Source organism: Sarcophilus harrisii, chromosome 6, assembly GCF_902635505.1.
Source record: "Sarcophilus harrisii chromosome 6, mSarHar1.11, whole genome shotgun sequence".
NCBI lineage: Eukaryota > Metazoa > Chordata > Mammalia > Dasyuromorphia > Dasyuridae > Sarcophilus > Sarcophilus harrisii.
Window position 1 is genome coordinate 233,178,937 of NC_045431.1, and position 21,785 is coordinate 233,200,721.

Genomic DNA, 21,785 nt, shown 5'->3' on the forward strand with positions numbered 1-21,785 from the left:
GGGGAATCGACGAGAAATAAAAAGGCTGGTTAGGGTATACTGAAGTAGTTGTATGCAAATAAAGCATAAGGCTGAAAAGACAGGATGAAGCTGGTTAGTCAAACATTTTAAATGCCAAACAAAAGAGTATATACTAGTTTCTAGAGATAAGAGACTCATTGAAATATACAGAGCAATAAATAATTTAGCAGTTAATATTTAAAGGCAGAACTGAATGAATAGTGGGAACAATATGAGGACTGGGAGTTAGAAAACCTGGGTGTTAAACTTCTCTGAAGCATCTTCATCTACATTTTGAACAATATTTGTTCAATCAAAGTGGTATTCCAAGGAAAATACTTTATAAATTATAATGATCTATATCATTGAATTATATTATTACAGAATACTTTATTCCATGAAGGTTTCAGAAAGAATACTGAATCTGTGTTACAGCAATACATTTTTACCAATCAACCAGCAAACATTTTAATCAAAAAGCACTTACCATGTACCACTCATTGTTAAGTAACAAAATACTACCTTTCAAACACACAAAAAAGGGCAAAATAATTGTCCTTGTCCTCAGGAAGCTCAGAGGAAAAGCAGGAGGAAGGAGAGGAGAAAGGAAAGAGATCAGGAAAGGACTTCTTAAAAGATGAGATATTAGAGATCCAGTCAGTAAACATTAGTCACCTACTATGTTCCAGGCACTGTGTTAAATACTGAGGATAAAACGTCCATAAAAGAGTCTCCTGTCTTCAAGAAGCTCACAATGTAATGGGGAAGACAAGCAAACAAATACATACCAACAAATTATACAAAACAAGAAATAAATGAGCATAAGCACAAAAATTAAGAGGGATTGGGAAAGACTTCCAATAGAAGATGGGACTTAAAAGAAGCCAGGGAAGCCAATAGATGAAGATGAGAAAGAAGAGCATTCCAGGTGTAAGAGACAGCAAGAGAAATCGCCAAAAGCAAAAGAGGCTAAAGAAGATTGTAAAAGTAGAAAGGAGAGGGGGATCAAATACAAAATATTCATAACCTGAGGCAAAGGCAGTCACTGGAAAGAGACCTAGAGACTCAGCATCCCTTTCTGTTTTCCCCTTTCTCTCTCTCAGCGCAGACTACTCCAGAGTCCAGGCCTGAGGGGATAAGAGCCAATACCTGGGTAGGGAAAGTGCCAAGAAAAGAAAGGAAAGGGGCATATTCAAGAAAGGTCACAAAAGTGAAATTAACAGGCCTCGGTAAGTAGCAGCTTGGAGACTAGAGGAAGGAGGAGAGAAAAAAGTGAGTGAGGAATCAAGGATGACTCCCAGCTTGGGAGCTTTAAAGACAGGGAGGATAACTTTGCCATTTACAGAAACAGGGAAGATAGGTTTCCAGGGAAAGATAATGAGTTTGTTTTTGCACATGTTGAGTTTAAGATGTCTCCAAGACACCCAGTGTGAGACAGGAGTCTTGAAAAAAAGCCAGAGAGGGAAACATTACTGCCATGAAGGGTAGGGGGAAGAGGAGTCACTACAAAGAAGATGGAGGGTGGTGTGCTAGTAAATGCAAGATCAATAAGAAAATGTTAAGAAACATCCATAGATAGGCTTTATATATTTAATCCTGGAGGCAATAAGGAGCCACTTTAGTTTACTAAGTAAGAAGTAGCAAGGTCAAATGGGAGAAACCTGAGGCAGGCAGAAGAGTTATAAGTTTACTGAAATAGTTCAGGTGGGAAAAAGGAGATAAAGGGTCTGTTTCAACATGGTGGATATGCAAGTAAAGAGAAAAAGATCTGTATTTGACAAAACTTGTTGGGAAAACCAGAAAGTAGTCTTTAAGAAACTAGGTAAAGACCAAAATTTCAAACTGTACAGAAAGATAAACTCAAAACTGGTACCTGATTTGAACATAAAGGATAGCATCATTAGCAAATTGGGGGAGTGTGGAGAAATTACCTGTCAGATCCATGGATAGGGAAAATAATTCATGACCAAACAAGAAATAGAGAGGTTCACAGGCAGTAAAGAGATAATTTTGAAAATTTTTGCACAAACAAAACAAATGCAGATGAAATTAGGAGAAAAGCAAAAAATAAATAAATAAAATAAAAAATGGAGGAAGAAATCTCGGCAACAAGTTTCCCTGATAAAAGTTTCACTTCTGAAATATAAAGGAAACTAAGTTAAATTTATAAGAATAAGTACCATTTCCCAAATGGTCTTTAACCATTTGGGAAAAACAATGAATGAACAGATGAACAATTTATATATTAATCTGAAGCCCATTGGCAGTGTTCAGAGGAAGAAATCTAAAGAATCCATAAGCACATTAAAAAAATGGAAAACGACACACTGGAGTTATTGTTCATTTTCAATTGTGTCCGACTCTTTGTCACTATTTTGGAGTTTTTTTGGCAAAGACAACGGAGTGGTTTGCCTTCTTCAACTCATTTAATAGAAGAAAAACTGAGAAATCCTGATTTCTGATTAATTACATTTTTGGGGGGCTTGGTAAAAAAAAAAAAAAGCCTCATTTCTCTTTAACATAGAATTGCCAAATCAATTAAAGACCTTAGCCTTTAAAAAGCCAGGGTACTACTATATCTAAGGCCCTTTCCAGTTGTTCAGATCTATATCTGGCCACTATACCCAGATGACTTTGGAGGAGAAAATGAGGCAGGTGACTTTGCACAGTCATCCTTCACTCAAATCTAGTTCACTTGCATGTCATGAAATCATTTCTCTGATGTCTTGGTCCTCTTCCAGAACAAGGACAAACAACAGATGAGGCAAATGGGGTCAAGTGACTTGCCCTGAGTCATACAACTAAGTAAATGCCTGAAACTGGATTGAACTCATGAAGATGAATCTTCCTAATGCCAAGGCCGATACTCTTTCCGTCTGGCTGCCTATAAATGCTGGAGAGGATGTAGGAAAACAGGTAGACTACTTTACTTTGGTAGAGTTGTGAACTAGTTCAACCATTCTGAAAAACATTTGGAACTATGCCCTTAAACCTTGTTAAACTTTGCAGACTTTGATCCAATGATAATGCCACTAGAAATAAAAGAAAGAAAACCCAAAAGTATAAAAACATTTACAGCAGCTCTTCTTGGTGATGGCAAAAACTTGGAAACTGAAGGAATGCCCATTAATTAAGGGAATGGCTAAACAAGTTATAGCACATGAATGTGATACAATACTACTAATGCTTTAAGAAATGATAAAGGGGAAAGTTTCAGAAAAACCTAAGATTTGTATAAACTGATGCAAAGTAAAATGAGCAAAACCAGATGAACAATTTATGCATTAATTTGAAGACAAATTTGAAAGACTCAGTAATTCTGATCAACACAACAACCAAACACAAGTTCAAAGGAAACATGCTATCCATCCAGATGCAGAAAGAAAAGGCTAATATATTCAAAGTGTAGACTGTAGTATATTTTCTTCTTCTTCTTCTTTTTTTTTTTTTTTTGGCATGACCATATTGGTGATGGATTTTGGTTTTGTTGCCTTGGGGAAAGAAAGGAGAGAATTCAGAACTTAAAATAATCAGGAAAAGGCAAAGATATTTTGATAATTAATTCTTAAAAAAGAGTGGATTAGAAATGTTAAAATCTGAGAACTGTGGATAAAATGTTTAAAAGGACCTTGATGTTGAAGTTCCCTAAAATTAGGGAAGGGAGAAAAGCTATGAACCAAGAACTAAATTCATATAGTATGGAAAAATTCACTGTATGAAGGGTGTGTGTGTGTGTGTGTGTGTGTGTGTGTGTGTGAACTGATAATAATCCCTAGTATCCAATGTCTCCCTTCTCTCTAAATCACCTTCTACATAACTGTGACAGCATACCTCTGACCAAGAATCTCTACAGCTTAATAAACACCAGTACTTCCCAACTTCCTGGAAGGAAATAAAGTAAAAACTCTTTTGTTTGGTTTTGAAAGCTCTTTACAATCTGCCTCCTATTTCATATTTCTCTCTGTATATGCTTTTTTTCTGTTCCAGCTCTATTTACCTACTTCTTGTCCTGTACACAATCACTAGGCCTGAACATGCTTGTTTTTCTAAGCTTCTCCTAGCAGAATCCTCAGTTTTCTTCGAAGCTTTCCATTGGAAGCCAGTTTCCCCAGTTGCTATTGCCAAACCTAAAATTAGATATGTAACAAATTCAACATATAATTTTCAAAGGTGTCTTCCTCCTATCGCCATTTGGAAAGGGAACTATATCCCTAATCCCCTTTCTTTCTACCCTCAGAAGATTAGTTGAAAAGAAAAGTCAAATCCTTGTAGCAAGTCAAGCAAAACAATTTCCCTTTTTTGGCCATGTCCAAAGAATATAAGTCTCTTCTGAATTTTGAGTCCATCACCTGTCAATACGTAATTAATTTCTTTCACCATCAATACTACGGAATCATGGATGGTCATTACCTTGCTGAAAATCATTAAAATGTTTTTTACCTTGTATTATATAAATTGTTCTGGTAATTTACCCTGCATGTTTCATGCAAGTGTTCCCGGTTTGACCTCAAACTGTCCCTTTTACTATTTCTTAAGGGTGCAATAATATTTCATTACATTTATATATAACTTAAAGAGCCATTTCATAAAAGAAGTGTTAATTTCTAGTTTTTTGCCACAGCAAATAGAACGACTATAAATATTAAGGATCCTTCTGATCTTTTAACATTTGATCTCTGAAGGATAGGACTAGCTGGGTCTTTTTTGATCTTGGTTCTAAATTGCTTTCCAGAATGGCTATAGAAATTCCTAACTCTATCAAGAATGCCTTAATATGCATGTTTTCCTGAAGTCCTTCCAACATCTATCTTTCTTCTTCCTATTTATATTCCTTCCTTTGTAAACCACCTGCTTATTTCCTTTGACCACTAATCAACTGAGAAGGAAGCTAGGAATTCCAAGAGTCATAAGTAAGAAGGGACATAGTCAGTGAAAGGACATAAGACTACCCAGTGGTTTAAGGGAGGATCCACAACTAGACAAATTTGATAGAATTGTAGAATGAATGCAATCAGTCAGTCAATATTTATTAAGCACTTAACTATGTATCAAGTATCAGAATGATGGGGATTGAGTCATATATGTCGGTTTTATTATAAAATCTCCCCAAAGGTAGGAATCTCTATGCTTGTAGACTACACATAGCAAGCACTTCTATTCAACATTTCTTGTCAAGAAGATTTAGGAATGTGTTTTGTCCCCAAATTTACTAAAATCTTACAATGTTCAAATAGTTTCTGATTTACCTGGGGGACCATTCTGTATATCTGTCTGTAAAATGATTTTTCCCTAATGAGAATTTGCCAGAAGACCTGGGAAAGGGAAGGAGGGAGGCTAAATAGGGAGTTGTAGACCTGTGGAGGGAGAAAACTGGCCCATGATTTAACAGAGGACTCATGAGAGCAGGACTAGATTCAGAAAGGTGGAATACACACACATCCAGGTAGAATGTGGACCTGGACAGAAAAAGATAGTAAACAGTGGAGGGGGACAGACTAATGGAAGACACCTGGGACCATGATGGTCCTCAACTCAAGACAATCCTATGATCCTTATTAAGTTCTTCTACTTTCACTTAGAGGAATTTTGTTTAAAAAAAAAAAAAAAAATTTCTGATGGAGGATATGCGTCCAGAGAGAGACAGAGAGGGAGGGAAAAGGGAAGGGGGAGAGGGCACAGTACTGTATAGTACAGTTTATTTACATAAAGGTGGATTTGCATAATTAGAAACATTTGCATATGTAAAGCAAGAACTGTAGGTATTTTGAAACAGGCAAACAACACAATCAATCATACATCAATCAATGCATTCTACAATCAATTTCTTTCCTTGGCTATGTCTCACCCAATTTAAAAGGTTAGCAACTACAATGTCACAAATGCAAGATTCATTCACAAAGCAATGAAAATTACTTAAGTAATAGGAAGTGAGGGAAGGTTGGAGAGAGAAGACAAGAAGGAAGCTCAAAAAGAATAATACTAAGAAGGAACATTTCTTACAAGCAAACAAAAAACACAAAGAGGTTGAGAGACATTTATAGGAAATTATCTATACAAAAGAGAAACTTGTAGGAAAAAGAATCTGTACAAGTTTTGACAGATGTTCAAATAATATATTTTTTAAAACGGGGGGGGAGGGGAGAGAGTTGGGGGAAGGAAGGAGGAGAGAAGGAAGAAGTATATATTAAGCACCTATTATCTGCCAGGTATTATCTAAATCAGGGGTCCTCAAACTTTTTAAATAGGGGGCCAGTTCACTGTCCCTAAGACTATCGGAGGGCCGGACTATGGTAAAAACAAAAACTTTGTTTTGTGGGCCTTTTAAATAAAGAAACTTCATAGCCCTGGGTGAAGAGGATAATAATCCTCAGATGCCGGCATCTGGCCCGCGGGCCGTAGTTTGAGGACCCCTGGAAATGCTTAACAAATAATATCTCATTTTGGTCCTTGAAACATCTTGTGATATGTAGGTGATGTTATATTATTACCTACATTTTCCAGTTGAGGAAACTGAGGCAGACAGATTAAAATGACTTGTCCAGAGTCACAAAGCTACTGACACAGACTGGATTTGAATCCAAGTCTTTTTGGGGTTAGATCCAGAGTCACCATTATTCCTCAACATATCTTGAAACTTTTTACTGTAGACTATCATATCATCAGAGGAATTTAAGATAGGACAATATGAAAACTCAAACATTTGCAATATTAGGGTTTTGATGCTCTGGACTAACAAGGCTACACAAACAATGCATATCATAGCAATTTCAGTTGAGTCATTTGAGTAGGGACTCTTTATGATCTCCTGTGCGGTTTTCTAGGCAGATTAACAACAGGATTAAGTGACTTGCCCGGGGTCACACAGTTACTGAGTGTCTGAGGCCAGATTTGAAATTAGGTAGACAAAGGGCAGCTAGATGGCGCTCTCAAATCCGACATCAGACACAACACTTCTGAGCTATGTGACCCTGGACAAATCACTTAACCAAAACTGCCTGCCCCTGCCCCCTCAAAAAAGGTACATTTAAAACTGATGGATCCTTATAAGATACCAATTGAAGCTCTATATCTGAGCTAATCACTCCCTTTTTATAAATTATCACTTATCTTCTAGTAGCAAGGGCAAAATTAACCATGTCAAGCACCTAAGTAAAAAGCTTTATTTGAATTGCCGCCATCATTAAATAAGAGGAAAGAAAATATTCTGCAAAACACCTGAAGTATTCGATACACTGCAGGGCCCTTTTCAAGGATGATCCTTAAAAACTAAAAATTATAAAGAAGCTGCTAAAGGTATATTTCTATCACTTTTAAAATTCAAGCAAACTGGTCACACACACACACACACAAAAATCCAAGTTCGTGAGGCCCAAAAACTATTCAGAAAATAAGAGAAGTATGAGGGAAAATGACCTAGATGTTATATCAATGATAACACAGATTTAAATCCTGACCTAAATAGCTTATGGTACCTTAAATAAAAAAAATAAAAAAGACTTTCTTACATCCTGTATCCGAAAATACTATGCAATTTTACTTTTTCAGGAAAAGGTTATCTAAGGGAAGGATATGGAAATTCAAAATGGAGAAAGAATAAAACCTTTTTTAAACAGTTTGTAACTGCTACCTAATAAAGGCGATTCAAAGAAATGAATTCTAGGCCCTGAGGTCAGGAAGAAGAGGCTCACTGCCAAATGAAATCAGCCAACAGATGAGGAGGAAAGCCAGAGATGAACATTCTCAGATGATAAGATATTCCCTAGAAGATACCTTCTGCCTTAGTTTTACCCTATGACAGTAATAACTAACAAGGTTAGAATAAGCGAGAATATATTACAGGCTAAATAGAGTAGTATACACACCAAGATATTGATCCAAAGCCATATTTGTATTTCAAAAGATCCCACTCAAGAGAAATCCATCACATTTCATATGAGGGTCAAAGCAGATAGGAAATAATGACTCATAAGTTATGTTGAGTGATTCCATAAAGCAAGGGAAGTTCCAGACAAGCCCAGGGAAAAGGGAATATTAGTAACCTGATCATAACTAAAAGCACAACTGCTACAACAAACTAAGAAAACTTTTGCAGGCAAACTAACCAGCCCTCTTAGAACATTAGATGTTCTTTATACATTGACAGAGTACAAAGCAAAGAAAACTAATGACAGTCTTCCCAGACTACAACCCTTCTATAGTGGGACTTATTTGAAAGCAGAACTTCTGAAAGGTCAGTTAACTAATTAAAGTGCAAAGGGAGCCAAATTTCCCTTCTAGTTGAACACAAACTCTCAATGCAAATTCTCTAATTTCTATGAACATAAAAGAAAAGCCTGCCTTAACTAATACCGTTTATCCACCACCAAGTTCTCTCTACTAAAATTGAAACAATGAAAAAGATGGAGTCAATAAGAGATACACTATCTGTGTATCACACATACTGAGCACTGAGCTCTAAGTTTCTAGGGAAGGTTGGATACATTATATAGAATCTATCCAAGTAGAAACACCTGTGGACTGTCTGGAAAAAACAAAAATCTGTACCAAGGTTACAAATATAACTTCATATGAATGTTTCTATTACAGAACTTAACAAAACCATAACCAATCCTTATGAGGATTGTGGAAGTTTTCTTTTTCTTCACTTACCTTGTGCCCATCTCACCATTCACTAAGAAATCAAAAATTCCACAGAGTACTAGTTACTGTTCAAATTTTATTTCTGATTATCTGGGAGCCGGCACTGTCCATGCTATCATTAATACAAATAACCAAGAAAAACATTTTCATTCAAGTTTCAAAGAAGTATTTCTATGGTTTGAAGAGACCGCTTGAAGGTTGTTTTTCTACAATTTGGAGGAATCAATGATATCACATCACTGCTTCAGTTTCAAGAACCAAAAATGACAAAATAAATTTAAGCCATAAACAGGACCACCTAAAGATCTTAAGTTTTGTAGTTCAACTTCCTCACTTTACATGTCAGTAGGCTTGGACACAAGCCAGGGTGAGATTCAGTTTATTCTTCTGTAAAATATAATGCACACATAATGGGTGAAAGAGGTCAAATGTGAAAGCTATGTGCCACGCAAATGGAAAGATAGTGATTTCTTAGTAAAAGTATGTGTTTTTCTGGCTCCATTCAATTCTTTGGGGGTAAAGATACTAATAACATTTCCCAATTCACCTTCTCCCTCCTGACCTCAACAGCAAAGAGAAATACTAGGGGGACAGAAAGAAAAAGCAGCATGTCAAACAGCAGTTAAGGATTTTCCAAAAGCTTCACAAAAGGATACCTGTAGATTTCAAAAAGTATCTCATTTCTACTCCTCCTCCCCTCTCCAGACTTAATCAGCATATTCAATGACCAGCTTAAACGTTAGAAATTATGGCAAATCTTCATTTGTTTCATAGATGCTGGGACACTTTAGAAGCAGACATAAGACAACCCACTTATCTGAACATAATATAAATTCTCCATCCTCTAAAGGCCAATTCAAATATCACTTCTAAGACGCCTCCACATACAATTAAGCTGTAAACTTCATAAAAGTAAGGACCCTCTCATCTGTCCTAGGATATTGGAACTTGAAATATCTGAAACTAAAGTCCATAACAGGTTATTAAATGGGCTTTTAAACACATAAGGTTTTATTTTTGCAAAGTATTTATTACAAAATGCATCTGGCAATGAATGTGCAACATAGTCATACCACCCAAGTTTTATTCCAGTAAAGACCAATGAATGATAAATGACCTACGTGCATTTACAAAAATGGCTAGGAATTAGGGGATGCCAGAGGGGGAGGGTTAGGAAAAAGGCCATTTCTTAGGAGGAGGTGGAAGGACAGAATGACACATTCTTGTCCAGCTAGATTCTTCACTAATCCAAAGTGAATCAAACTTCCTTTCTCCTCACCACCACCACCACCAAAGGAGAGAGGGCACACACACAGGGCCACTTACATCCTCGCCTCTTACTAAACACATTTCTTCCTTCAAGGCATTCTCTTAACCCACAAGAAAACAAGACGATGGACTCCCCAGGAAGGCACAGAGAAGTTGGGCACTCGTGACTCTCCAGCCTCCTCACTCTTTCTACCTTCACCGACAACGTCCAAGTTTCCGAGCTGGTAGCTCATTCATGCAGCAGCCAACTCTTACTTAATGAAGTGTATTTTAAAGAGATCATCTCCTCAGCTCCCCCGGCCCTTCTTAAACAAGAAACTCCCCGAGGTCCATCCTGCAGCAGAATGTCTTCAAATGTCAGTCAACAAGTATCTATTTTGTGCTTTTCATAAATGTCACCCGCTAATTAGACAGAGGCTGTCTGTGGGATTTTCTTTCTACCGGAGCCTAGCCCCGTGTCTACAAGGAACACGGTAGGTTTGCTCTTGATTTTAAGTTCCTGTTCTCAAGGAGCTCCCACTTAAAAACGCAGCCGTCTCTCGGGTTACGAGGAGGTCCCACGCTTCGATCCCGGGCCAGGCAGGGACGTGCCGTAACAAACAGCCCCCAAAAGGCTTTAGGGTTCCATCAGCGAGAAGCCATTTTCCCCAAACAAGACCCGCGCCCCAATCCCACCGGCCCACTTCTCCACCTCGGCGGGACCACTCCTCGCGGACTCCTCCCTAGCCCTGAGGCCGGGAGCCGGGGCGGGGAGAGGGTCCCCAATTCCCTAAGGCCAGTCTGTAAACACACCGGCTCGTTCCGGCAGAAAACTCCGGGACAACCCCTCACTGCCTTCCTTCCAGCGCCGCTCTTTTCCGAGGGCGGGGTCCGCTCCAGGGGAGCACCGGGAGGCGACCGAGCAAACCAAGTGAAGCCAAACTGTCCCCTGCCCCCCCCCCCAACCCCGGACCGGGCCAGCAGCCTCCGCACCCGCCCTCCGCCGGCTCCCGGACTCGTGGGGCACGGCTGGGGGCCGACCACCGGGGCATTTTAAAGACCGGGGTCCCAGTCACCTCTCTAACACCGGGGCCCGCCGCGGGTCGGTCCGGGCGGCGTAGACGCGCCCGGAGGAGCAGGAGGCGGCGGCGGCGCGGGGGGTCACGGCGTGGCCAAGGGGTGGGGAGCGGCTCACGTGGGGGAAGGGGGAGGAGCGCGGGCACGAAGCCCGGCAGGCCCGAGAGGAACGGGGGCAGCGCTCCCCGGGGGCCGAGGCACGCGGCGCCCGCCCAGCTAGGCCGGGGGCGAGGAGCGGCCGGCGGGAGGAAGGCCCCGTGACCCGGACCCGCCCCGCAGCGCCTCCCCGCCCGCCCGCCCCGCCAGCCCACTGCCCGCCCGGCCGAGGCCCGTTATCCCGCCGAAGCCAAGCTCACCTGCAGCTGCACCTGCGCCCGTCGCCGTCGCCGCCGCCGCCGCCGCCGCCTCCTCAGCCGCCGCCGCCGCCTCGCTGAGGCCCAGTCCCCGGGGAGCCTCCGCGTCCCGCCGCCGCCGCCACCGCCGCCGCCGGAGCCGGACACCCCAAAATGGCGGCACTTCCGGCGCCTACCACCGGGAGACGAGGGAGGGGTGCGGTGGAAGGAATGAACCACCGCGGCGCCGCCCTGAACTCCGTACACCCCCGCGCGGGGCTGAATGGAAGGGGCGGGGGTGGAGGGAGAGGAAGAGCGCGGCAGCTCCCCCTGGGGTGGGGGAGTGGAGAGGCGTCCCTCGGATAGGGGGCTGGACCACTGGAAGACAGGGAGCTCGGTCTTCAAAGAGGGGGGTCACCGAGCCGCGCAAAACTCAAAGCGGGTCTTGGTTGGACTGGACAGAGGTGCAAACTGCGGTTGAGTGGGACTCTCCGACCAGTGGCAGTCCGACCTCGGCTTGCCCACTTTCGGTGATGGGGAACTCACTCTCTAGTGCGACAAGTCCGTGCATTTTTCTAAGTGCAATAGCAGCCTATAAGCCTAGTCAGGCAAAACAATTCCCACACGTGTCTCCTGCTTTTTAAGTCCATCACTAGTGCGAGGTACGAGAGCCGGAAGCACCGCTATAACTTTAAGAAGTTCCTTCTTCCCCGAGCTGGAAATAATGGAAGTGGAGCCCACATTACAAGTCACGGTACGTCCTAGGGAACGGGGAGGGGGCAGAAGCTTTGCGGGCTCCGCGATCGGAAAAAGCTTCCAGGAGATGGGACTTAGGTAAGAAGGGCATTGGGACAGGCATGGAGGTGGGAAACGGGGTACACTTGATGAGGAACAGCTGGCAGTCCAATTGGGCTGACCTCCTCCCCCTAACCCCCCCCTCCCCGCCGAAAGCCGACTTTTACAAGCCTTTTCTGAAACAACACAATACGAAGTACATAAGTCCGTACTATACTAAATCTCTTAGTTGATTCCCTAATTTGCCTAGTACAAGCAAGGCATTGGACTGGCCATTCAACAGTCTCTCCTTTCAAGGAGTCTACTTGGGGGTATCTGGACTCCCAGCTCCCAATTCCTTTCGGTTCTAATCCATTCTTTAAATCGCTTACAAATTATTCTTACTAAAGTACTAGTTTAATTATGTGACTTCCCTGACCCCAAAACTTCAATGGCTATTATTTTGCATCTTAGCATTATCATATAGCATATATATATTTATAACGCGTTTATTTTATACTATATATATATATACACACATATATATATACATATATATATACATATATATATATATATATATATATATATATATATATATATATATATATGTTGTGTAGGGTAAAACCCCAAATCCTCTGTTTAGCATCAAAATTCTTTCCTATCTGGCTCCTTCCTACTCTTTCTAGGATGGTTTCACATGAATCCTTTCCCTTTATATCCCAGTTAAACTGGATTATTAAACTGGTCCGTAAACTTTGTATTCATCTCTCACCTTCACACCTTTATAGAGTAGCTTTAGCCTCTTGGCTGGAATGTAGTCTCTCTACCTGTCTTAGAATCCTTAGCTCCTTTTAAAGGTCAGGTCATGTGTTCCCCTCTCCTCAATGCTCTCATCCTTCTTAAATAACCATGTACATATGCACATACTCGTAATATATTTAATGCAGATGTAAACATTTGTAATGTTAATACATATGTCTAAACAAGCATATATGTACATATACATAATTATGTAATTATGTTCTATCACCCTGCTTCTTACCCCCCCCCCCAAAGTGTAAGCTCCTCAAACAAAAGTAGGAACAATTTCTTTCCTTTTTTGTTTTTGTTTTTGTACATCCAACTAGCTTAGCACCTTACACATAGTGGGCCCTTCGTAAATCTTTGTGGGATTTGGATTGAATTGCCATAGCTCAGGAGAACCCTCTTTGGTTTACTATATAGGGTGTTGCCTTCACCTACATTTTACAGGATTATAAATCCTCATTAATGCTCCTTTCCAGACAGGCTCATTTGTGGATAGTAAGGTTTCCTGTTCAGTTCTTGCCTGGGGGAGCATATACTCAACAAATAACAGGAATTCTGGCCAGACCTGGCCAGAGTCTGGTTATCCCAGAGGAAACGAATAATTGATTTTTTTCCGCCTTCATTTATTCCTCTGTGCCTCTTTTGCTAGAGGGAAGGAGGATACAGAAAGCTGGCAAGGAAGAATTACCCTCACGTTCCCGAACCTAGTAATTTGCCCTTTAGACAAAGCCGGTTAAGAGAAGGGATTCGGGAGCCCTGGGCGAGGAATTTAGGCTGTCGATTATGTAGAAGCGATCACTTCGTGGGAGGAGGAGGAGGAGGAAGACACTCCCCCACCAGTCCCCCAAAGCTCGCTCTCTCAAGGAGCCAGGGACTCTGGAGGAAAAAATACATCCTGACAGAGTTCACGTGTAACTGGAGAGGTGCAAGCGCACGCCAGCCGGGCTGACTGGGTGCCTGTGGCCAGCCGAGCAGCTGCATTGGTCAGGAGGTGGAGAAAACCGCCTGTGGGGGAGGGCTGGGAGGGTCTGGGATGGGGAGGGGGGGATTGGGTCGCGAGATAAGAGCTCCTCCTCCTTCGTTTGGCTTCTAGGGAACCATTTTGCGGGATTCATTGCAACCATTTTCCCAGCTTGCGAATGCACCTTTAAAATGCCAGCGTTCGGCTCGGAAGAGCGAGCTCCCGCAGGCCAAAGTTCTGGCGAGTGCTCCCTGTTGAGGCTCCTCGGTAGAAAGCAACGGAATGAACAGGGGTGGCAGCCGGCCTCCCCGTGCCCGGGCCGGCCAGGTCTGCGAGCCAGACCAGAACCATTAGGGCTATTTGCTAGGCCCACGGTGATGTGATCAAGACCCCGCTGGGGAGCTGGGTGAGGAAGGGACTAGAGTTCGGACTTGCTGTGTCTCCTCACTGGACAGGACCTGAGGGGCAAGCAGCTGGGGGCTCATAATCAATGATTTCTAAGCCATCAAAAGCTTCTTGTTACCTTCGGGTCAGTTTCCTTACCTTTCAAATGAGGTTGGATTACATACAGGGGTTCTTAACCTGGGGTCCACCAAAGAGGTCATTGGATAGATTTCAGGAGATCTGTGAATTTGGGTGTGAAAAAATTTCATCTTTTATCTTCATTAAGCTCTAGCATTTCCTTTAGTTAATTAAAACATGGTTCAGAGAAGGATCCTATAGACTTCACTAGACTGTCAAGAGAGGTCCAAGATTCACAGAGGGGCCAGATCCCCTGAACTAGAGGATTTCTAAAGTCTCTTTCAGGGACATAGCCCAAGATCTAAAGTTAAAAGGGTATTGGATCCCGGGGTGGTGGGCTCTTGGGAATGGAATCAGGAGGGCACCTATCCATTCAGTATTCTACAAGTCAGCACACATTCTGCACACTCTTTATTCCAGGGACTACCTCAAAAAGAAATTGAATCTTAGGACCATAGATCTGGAATTGGAAGGGACCCACTGGCCAACTAGTTAGCCTCTCCCCCCTGTCTCCCATATTGATGGAGAAATGAATGTCCACAGAGGTGATATGACTCCTCCAAGATAACACAGGTAATAAGCTTCTAAGAGACAGCATCTGAACCCAGGCCTCATGATTCCAGAGCCAATTGCAACAAGTTTTGGAGCTTGTTTGTTGTTGGGTCTTTTTGCTTTGTTTTTTTAAACTCCTGTTTAAAATGCTGGGGTACTGCTATAAAGATTCAATCTTTTCTTTATACCGTAATTAATCATTTTCCTGTTTTATAAATTTAGGATTTTAGGAAAGTAATTTCAAAGACATGTACGCTCATTTGCAATCTCTTTTTTTGTTTGTTTACCTAACCCTGTATTTCCTATTCCCTTATTTACTTCATAACTCAGGTCAAGAGCCATTTCTAGGAAAAGCCCTCCTCATCACATCAGCTGCTAGGATTGTTGTTTTATGCCTTTCATTCTGGAGGATGACTATGACATCTGGGAGGTGATGCTGCTAGGAAGAAAGCTTTTGAGGAGTGATTCTTTGTACTTTTTATCTCTAGTACCCAAAAGATATTTAATAAATGCTCATTGACTGATTCCTTTACCTTTCTATTTATTTTGTCGTGTTTCCTTCTATAAATTATAAGCTCTTTTTGGAGTACGACAGTTTGTTGCTTTTGTAACTCCACTGTCGGCTATGTAATTGGCAATTACCATGCTTTTTGTTTTGTTCTTATATTTGAAACCTCATTCTTATTAAGGGGAGCTTCAATTTAAAAAAAAAAAACATTTTAAGAGATAAAAACAAGTTTGAATTTTTGTTCTTTAACAAGATGCAACAAACGATAAGGAAGCATCTCCTATGTGCAAGAACCAGGTCAGGTTTTCCTATATGGCGTCAGGGCACCTAATTGGATCTCCTTTTCTCCGTCCCTACCAACTCCCCCGCCTCCTCCTCGACCCTCAACCACATTCCTACAAACCACACCCCCGTAAAACGTAAGCTCTCCAAGGTGGTGCCTGGGTCACTTTTCCTCCCAGCGCTAGCTGGCCCAGCTCATGGCTAGTACGGAAGGCATCTGGACGCAGAAAGGCTCCTGTCGCTGACTTTCTCTGTTCTTGTCTTCTTTCTGGTCGCCACTTTTAGGGGAGGCGGTAACTAAGGAGCGCCCAGAGGGACGGAGGCTGCGTCCAGAGCTAGTCTTTGACTCTGCTCTTAGGGACACAGAAATAAGTCTTTCAGCCTCGTAACTTTGCGAAGGAAACTAGGAACCACGCGGGAAAGCCTTCAAGGCCCATCTCTCCGGTAGCAGGTGGCATTGCCGGCGGGAACAGACTGTCCCGAACGAAAAGCTTCACGGGAACTTGAGTCCCCTTCCCGGCCGGGGGCGGGACAGGTGCCAGAGGCTCGCAGGCCCTTTCCTCTCTCTACGCAGCGCGGCTTCGTACTCAGAGGCCCTGACCGCGATCTTCAGTTTCTCTCGTTTTCATTTAGCCCACCGCCTTCCTTCCTCTCTATTGGCCCACGGTCCTGCCGGTATCCCTCGGGCTCTGCCGGAGGGCCTCCCCATTGGACGAGGCCGACGAGCGGCCGCGGGAGGGCGGGTCCGTTCCTCTTCCGGGTCCCGCCCCCATGCCGCCGGTGCCCGCCCCCTCGCTCCCCTCCGGGGCCACCGCCCAGCCCCTTCAGAAGCCGAGCCCAGGCTTGGCTACCGACTCAGAGGGCTCGCAGTCGCCTAGTCAGCTGTCCTTGCTCCCGGGCACGTCATCGGGAAGCTCTGGGCTTAGCGAGGAGGCGGTTGTGGAGGAGCGAGGGCGGAAGCCGAGCTGGCTCCGTAGACGAGACCCGCGCGGGAGCGGGAGCCCGGAACTCCAGCCGCAGAGCCCGAGCCCGGATCTAGGGTCAGGCCAGAACCCGAGCTCCTCGCGCTGGGCCCGCACCGGCATGGCGGCCTCATCGGTGCTGAGCGCCGGCCTGGCGCGCATTCTCTTCTACCCCACGCTGCTGTACACGCTGATGCGCGACAAGGTGTCGGGGCCGGCGCACCGCGACTGGTACCACCGCATCGACTCCACGGTGCTCTTGGGCGCACTGCCGCTGCGCAGCCTCACGCGCCGGGTGAGCTGGGGGAGGAGGGAAGCGGGGAGGAGTCGAAGGCACTGCCGCTGCGCAGTCTCTCGCGCCGGGCGAACGGAGGGGAAGTAGGAAAGAGAGCTCGGAGGCACCGCAGCTGCGCAGCCCCGCGCTTCGGGGAGAGGGGGGAATGGAAGGGACATTGCCAGGTCCCCTTCCCCCATCCCCTGCAACCGGGCGTCCCGGCGCCCCCGCTGCGCAGCCTCACGCGCCGACGGAGGGAGGTGGGGCCGGAGGCTACGGGCCTTCTCCGCCTCACGTGCCGGGAGTCTGAGGGGCGGGACCGTGCCGCTTGTGGGGGGGGGGGGGGGGGGGGGGGACGGGAGTCTGGGCCGCCCGGGGCTTCCCCCTCAGCGGCGCAGGCCCCGGACGCGACCGGGCTGGATCGGGGGTCTAGGGCTTGACCCTGGGCTCTCGGGGCATGGCTCGGCGGAAGCCGGCGTGCCTGCTAGGGCCTGCCTCGCGAGGGCGTCTCTGGGTCCTCCAGTCGGGCCCTCGGGCGGAGAGCCGAAGCGATTGGCTCCCGTTGTCCCGGGCGGTCTCTGGGGCGGATCCGAATCCGGCACTTCGCTTTCCTCGGAGGTCCGGCCCCCCTCATTTTGAAGGCGGCCGGAAGAGAGCATGGCTGTCCCGGGTCACTTACCGCCTGCCGGGCTCGGGGCCTGGGACGTCCGGGAGGGGGCGCCTCCCACGCCGGGAAATGTGCCCGACGGGCCGGAAACTCCCTGGAGCTGTCCAGAGTGAAGCTCCTCTGCCGAAGCCTTCCCGAGAGAACGTTCTCTAGTTCGGGATGAGGGGTCACCTCAGAGCCCGTCCACGAGTATCGTCCTTTCTGGGGGCGAGGCGAGCGCTTGCCAGGCAGCCATCTGGGAGGGACCCCGGACTTACAGTCAGGGAGCTGGCCTTGGGGCTTACTTACACTGCGTACTCGGCCGAGACCTTCCTCTGTGCAGACTTTGGAGGTTTCGTTGTGAAGTGGGGCTGGACTAGGGACTGCTTAGCGCTCTGCAATCTTCCTAATAAATACAAGGTGTAGCAAAACGTAGGAGGGAACCCTCCTCCCAAAAAGGGACAGAATTCGGAAGGAAAGTGTGAAAAAGAGTGGGTCTCCTTTTTCTTTCTACAGCTAATAGAGAAGGAGAATGTTCGAGCAGTGATCACCATGAATGAAGAATATGAGACGAGATTCCTGTGTAACACTTTTGAGGTGAGGGCTTCAGGAAATAAATCCCACCAAAGCCTGCCCAGCACAGCTCTCCCTCAAATCGAGCTCAGGATTTGTAGAGTTTTTCAGACACCGAGGTTAGGGGGGAAGGGGGAGCAGACTGAAGGAATATCTACAAGGTCTGAGCATTTTCAGCACCATAGAATCCTGAAGAACTATAGAAAATTGAACAGAACTGTGCTGATTAACCTTGGACCATACACAGATTTCTCAACCTTACAAAAATCAAGGATCTTATTAAAGTCTTTTTTCCCTTTTAAACTTAATTTATATTGTAGATAAGAGAGGAAAAAAATCTGCATTTTGAAAGCAAATTTATTACAGTTTAAAATGAGTACATTTATTCCAGAATTGTACACAATGTCATTTCAGATTCTGTGACAAATAAAAATTGGCACTGTTTGATAAGAATATAAACTAGGCCCTTTGCTGAACAAAACTTAGGTCCATGCTAGCTATTAAAAGAAGATTCACCATTCTTACTAGACAGATTATTGTTTCTATCATCTCTACAATCCAAGTTACTAGGAAATTTGAAAATTCTACAAGGACTTTCTGTGGATCCTATACTGTAGAAATATGTCTTCATGATAATAAATGATAAAATACTAACCTATTTCCTATCAGTTTTGGGAGAACATGAGTTTGTGGAAAACATTTTAAATCAGAAATACTCTATAGCCTTTACTGGGCTACCCATTTGGGGAGTGCTTAACACGAGCAAATTAGTAATTAAAATTTTCTTTCTGTCTTGCTCACTCCTTAGGAAAGCTATTTCTTTTCAAAAGACCTGAGAAACTTTAAAGCTCATTTTTGAATGTTCTAAGATCTTCTTGGACTTCAAAAGGATTGACCTTAAAAGATCATGAGTCAAACTTTACAATATAGATTAGTCTTATCAGTTGTAGGGCAAGTGAAGGATATACATTTTTTACAGAATAGCCCCGGATTAGGTTTGCCAAATTCAGATTGGGAAAAACATGATTCTGTAACCTTGAATATCAATACTTTTTTTTAAAAATGTATCCAAAATAACACATTGCATGTATTTATGGCTTTATGTTCATTTATCAACATTTTTTAAACTATGGCCATTATTCATGTTTTAGGGTTTTCCAAGTAAGACTGAGACCTGATTAGGTATACACTGCCAAGATCCTATAAATCCTCCATTTTTGCAGCTTTTCTTTCAAGTAAATATACAAAGACTGCTGTATTGGTTTTAATTTGAAATTTTAGCTTCCCAGATAATTTATGCACTCTCTTCTGTTTCTTAGATCTATTTTTCTCCCATCTTCCAGTGGGAATTTTTCTATACAGACATAATCTGTGAAATAGTTCTATGAAACCTATAAACCACTCAGGTGCCAAGATGATCCAAAGACAGAATCACACGATTCTACAGCTGTTAGATATTCTGTAGTGGAAAATTCTGTAAAAGGAAATTAAAATAGCCAAGAGAAGCATTTAAAAAAAAAAAATTGTTAAATCTTTAAAATGTTCCCACCATTAAAAGATCAACTCTTCTTTCATTAAACATTAACACCCTAGGATCTGCCATTTTGGAGAACTTTGTGCAGTAGGCTTGATTTTACAGAACCAGGAACATTAAATTTTACTTAGATAACATTAAATTAGCCCTAGTAATTGTTTTGTTCTGGTGAATCTAGTGTGTTCACCTTCATACCAATCACATTGTGTTTCACTTTATTCACCTTCATATCAGCCATGCTTTTTCATTTTCTTTTTCTAATGGTGGAATTGCTTTCAGGAATGGAAAGCAGTCGGAGTAGAGCAATTGCGTCTCAGCACAGTGGATATGACTGGAGTCCCAACTTTGGAAAACCTAAAGAAAGGTGTCCAGTTCACACTCAAGTATATGACACTGGGGAAATGTGTCTATGTTCATTGCAAGGCTGGGCGCTCCAGAAGCGCCACCATGGTGGCAGCCTATTTGATGCAGGTATGAGTTTGGGCAGAATTCCATACAAATCCTTGCAGGGACCCATCCCAAACTTCAAAATTGGCCTACTACTAGATCACTTGGCTCTTAAAAGAAAGGAGCCCCCAAGAGAAGGTGACCAGTTCAAACTCTAGCTTGTCCCTGATGGCAGTCTTTAGGTTAGTTCTCCCCCTGTAGAAAGAGTAAAGTTCTAAGGACTTCTTTGTATCTCTTCTAGCACCTATGAGTGCTTTGTCCTTAAAAGTCACTTAACAAATGATTATTCAGTGAATGGATGTGTTTCTACATCATGAACTGATGGAGCACGTGGAGCTTGAAAAGAAAGGGAACAATATTTTCCAGGCAGCAATGAGCCCAAACCGAGATTTCTTTTGGTATTCCAATTAGCTGTTGGTGGGAGTGATGCTTTACCTTCTGTTAAAAGAGTTTCAGGAGAAGGCCTCAAGGACAAAACCCTGAACTATCAGGCAAGGACTTCAAAGGAATCCCAACTATCTCCATTTCTAATTTAATGCAGCAGTCTTGATAGAGAGCGGTGAGAGAAACAGGAGTTGTTTTTCATTGTCTTGAGGAATTTTTTGCCTTGTTCTCCTTAAAACTCTCAGTTCGTCCTTTTGGAAAGAAATGGTTGGCAGTTCAGGCTTCTCTCCGTGACTAGGTTACAATAAGTCTCTACTTTGTAGCACTACCAGCCTATAGAAGGTTCTTAAAGCAAGAACAAGTACATAATATGGAAGACAATTACTGCTTACCTTCCAAGAAAAGCTAAGAATCTTCAAATTGTGTGTATGGAGAAAGCTGCAGTATAAAGTACCAGTGAATAAAGTTCAGTTCAAAATGACTTGAGCGAATAGTCCTTAGTCCCTTAGTATCTGCTCTTTGGGTTTGTGCAGAGACATTCCTCCCTTCATTCATATCTTTCTCCCTTTCCTTTTACTCCAGGTATATAACTGGAGTCCAGAGGAGGCCGTGAAAGCTATTGCCGACATCCGTTCCCACATCCACATCAGACCTGGGCAGGTAGAGGTCCTCAAGGAATTCCACAAACAGGTCATAGCTGAAGCAGAAAAAACTAAGGTTTCCCAAAAAGAACCAGCTGATGAATGAAGTAGGAAAACTGGAAAGAACTCTTAAGACTCTGCAGCTCATTACAGAATAAACAAATGCATTCATTGGACCCTGGGGGCTGTAACTTGTAATAGGCAGAAAACATCCTGCTCTATCAGAAATGTGACAAAAGGATGGATAACCATCCTTTTTTTGTCTGCTTTGTTTTGCTTCAGTCTCAGAAAACTATTCATTCTACAACAGAAGCTAAATGTAAACTCGGTTCTCAATAGAGTTTCTCTTTTACTACATAGGGGCCAAGAAAAATTCCATTTGATAAATAAATATTGAGGCCCCATGTGCCCAATATTTTTCCTCTTAGCATTTGTCACTGCAAAGTATCTTAACCCTGGAGAAGGGGAAGAGAAAGATCTTAGGCCCTTGACCTTTACAGATGTCATTTTCTTGGATGTCATTGATCTTGGATGAGAGAATGTCACAGCAACAAGTCTTGGGTATATAGCCACATGGCTTTAGGAAGTGATCCATTCAATGGTAGACACAAACACATA

At 43.5% G+C, this 21,785-nt stretch overlaps 2 protein-coding genes and 1 long non-coding RNA gene across 5 annotated transcripts in view; 2 read left to right on the top strand and 1 right to left on the bottom strand.

The window, feature by feature from the left end:
* CELF1 (CUGBP Elav-like family member 1) overlaps positions 1–11,340 on the bottom strand; it is a 98,666-nt gene extending 87,326 nt beyond the window's left edge. Inside the window, exon 1 of the mRNA XM_031944229.1 lies at positions 11,322–11,340. The gene's annotated coding sequence lies outside the window, so the exon portion shown is untranslated. The remainder of the gene's footprint in view (positions 1–11,321) is intronic.
* Positions 11,303–15,451, top strand: LOC116420162. 3 transcript variants are annotated; one of them, XR_004230442.1, is made up of 3 exons: positions 11,303–12,051; positions 14,785–14,937; positions 15,247–15,451. It is a non-coding gene; the product is annotated as an uncharacterized LOC116420162 (long non-coding RNA). The 3 variants fall into 3 exon arrangements; XR_004230443.1 differs by lacking the exon at positions 14,785–14,937 and having other exon boundaries at positions 11,305–12,051; positions 15,247–15,443; XR_004230441.1 differs by lacking the exon at positions 11,303–12,051 and having other exon boundaries at positions 14,637–14,937; positions 15,247–15,443.
* A 582-nt stretch (positions 15,452–16,033) lies between these two features.
* PTPMT1 (protein tyrosine phosphatase mitochondrial 1) lies at positions 16,034–21,528 on the top strand. Its single transcript, XM_031944235.1, has 4 exons — positions 16,034–16,963; positions 18,105–18,185; positions 19,975–20,166; positions 21,109–21,528. The coding sequence occupies exons 1-4, from the start codon at positions 16,478–16,480 to the stop codon at positions 21,271–21,273; spliced, it is 924 nt and encodes a 307-aa protein (XP_031800095.1). The 5' UTR covers positions 16,034–16,477; the 3' UTR covers positions 21,274–21,528.
* The last annotated feature ends 257 nt before the right edge of the window (positions 21,529–21,785 follow it).

What these genes read in the sequence shown, in the direction of transcription:
- PTPMT1 (XM_031944235.1), top strand. Translation starts at nt 16,478, where the DNA reads ATGCCGCCGGTGCCCGCCCCCTCGCTCCCCTCCGGGGCCACCGCCCAG. An exon ending in TGCGCAGCCTCACGCGCCGG is followed by an intron (nt 16,964 to 18,104) that starts GTGAGCTGGGGG and finishes TTCTTTCTACAG; the next exon opens with CTAATAGAGAAGGAGAATGT. An exon ending in TCCTGTGTAACACTTTTGAG is followed by an intron (nt 18,186 to 19,974) that starts GTGAGGGCTTCA and finishes AATTGCTTTCAG; the next exon opens with GAATGGAAAGCAGTCGGAGT.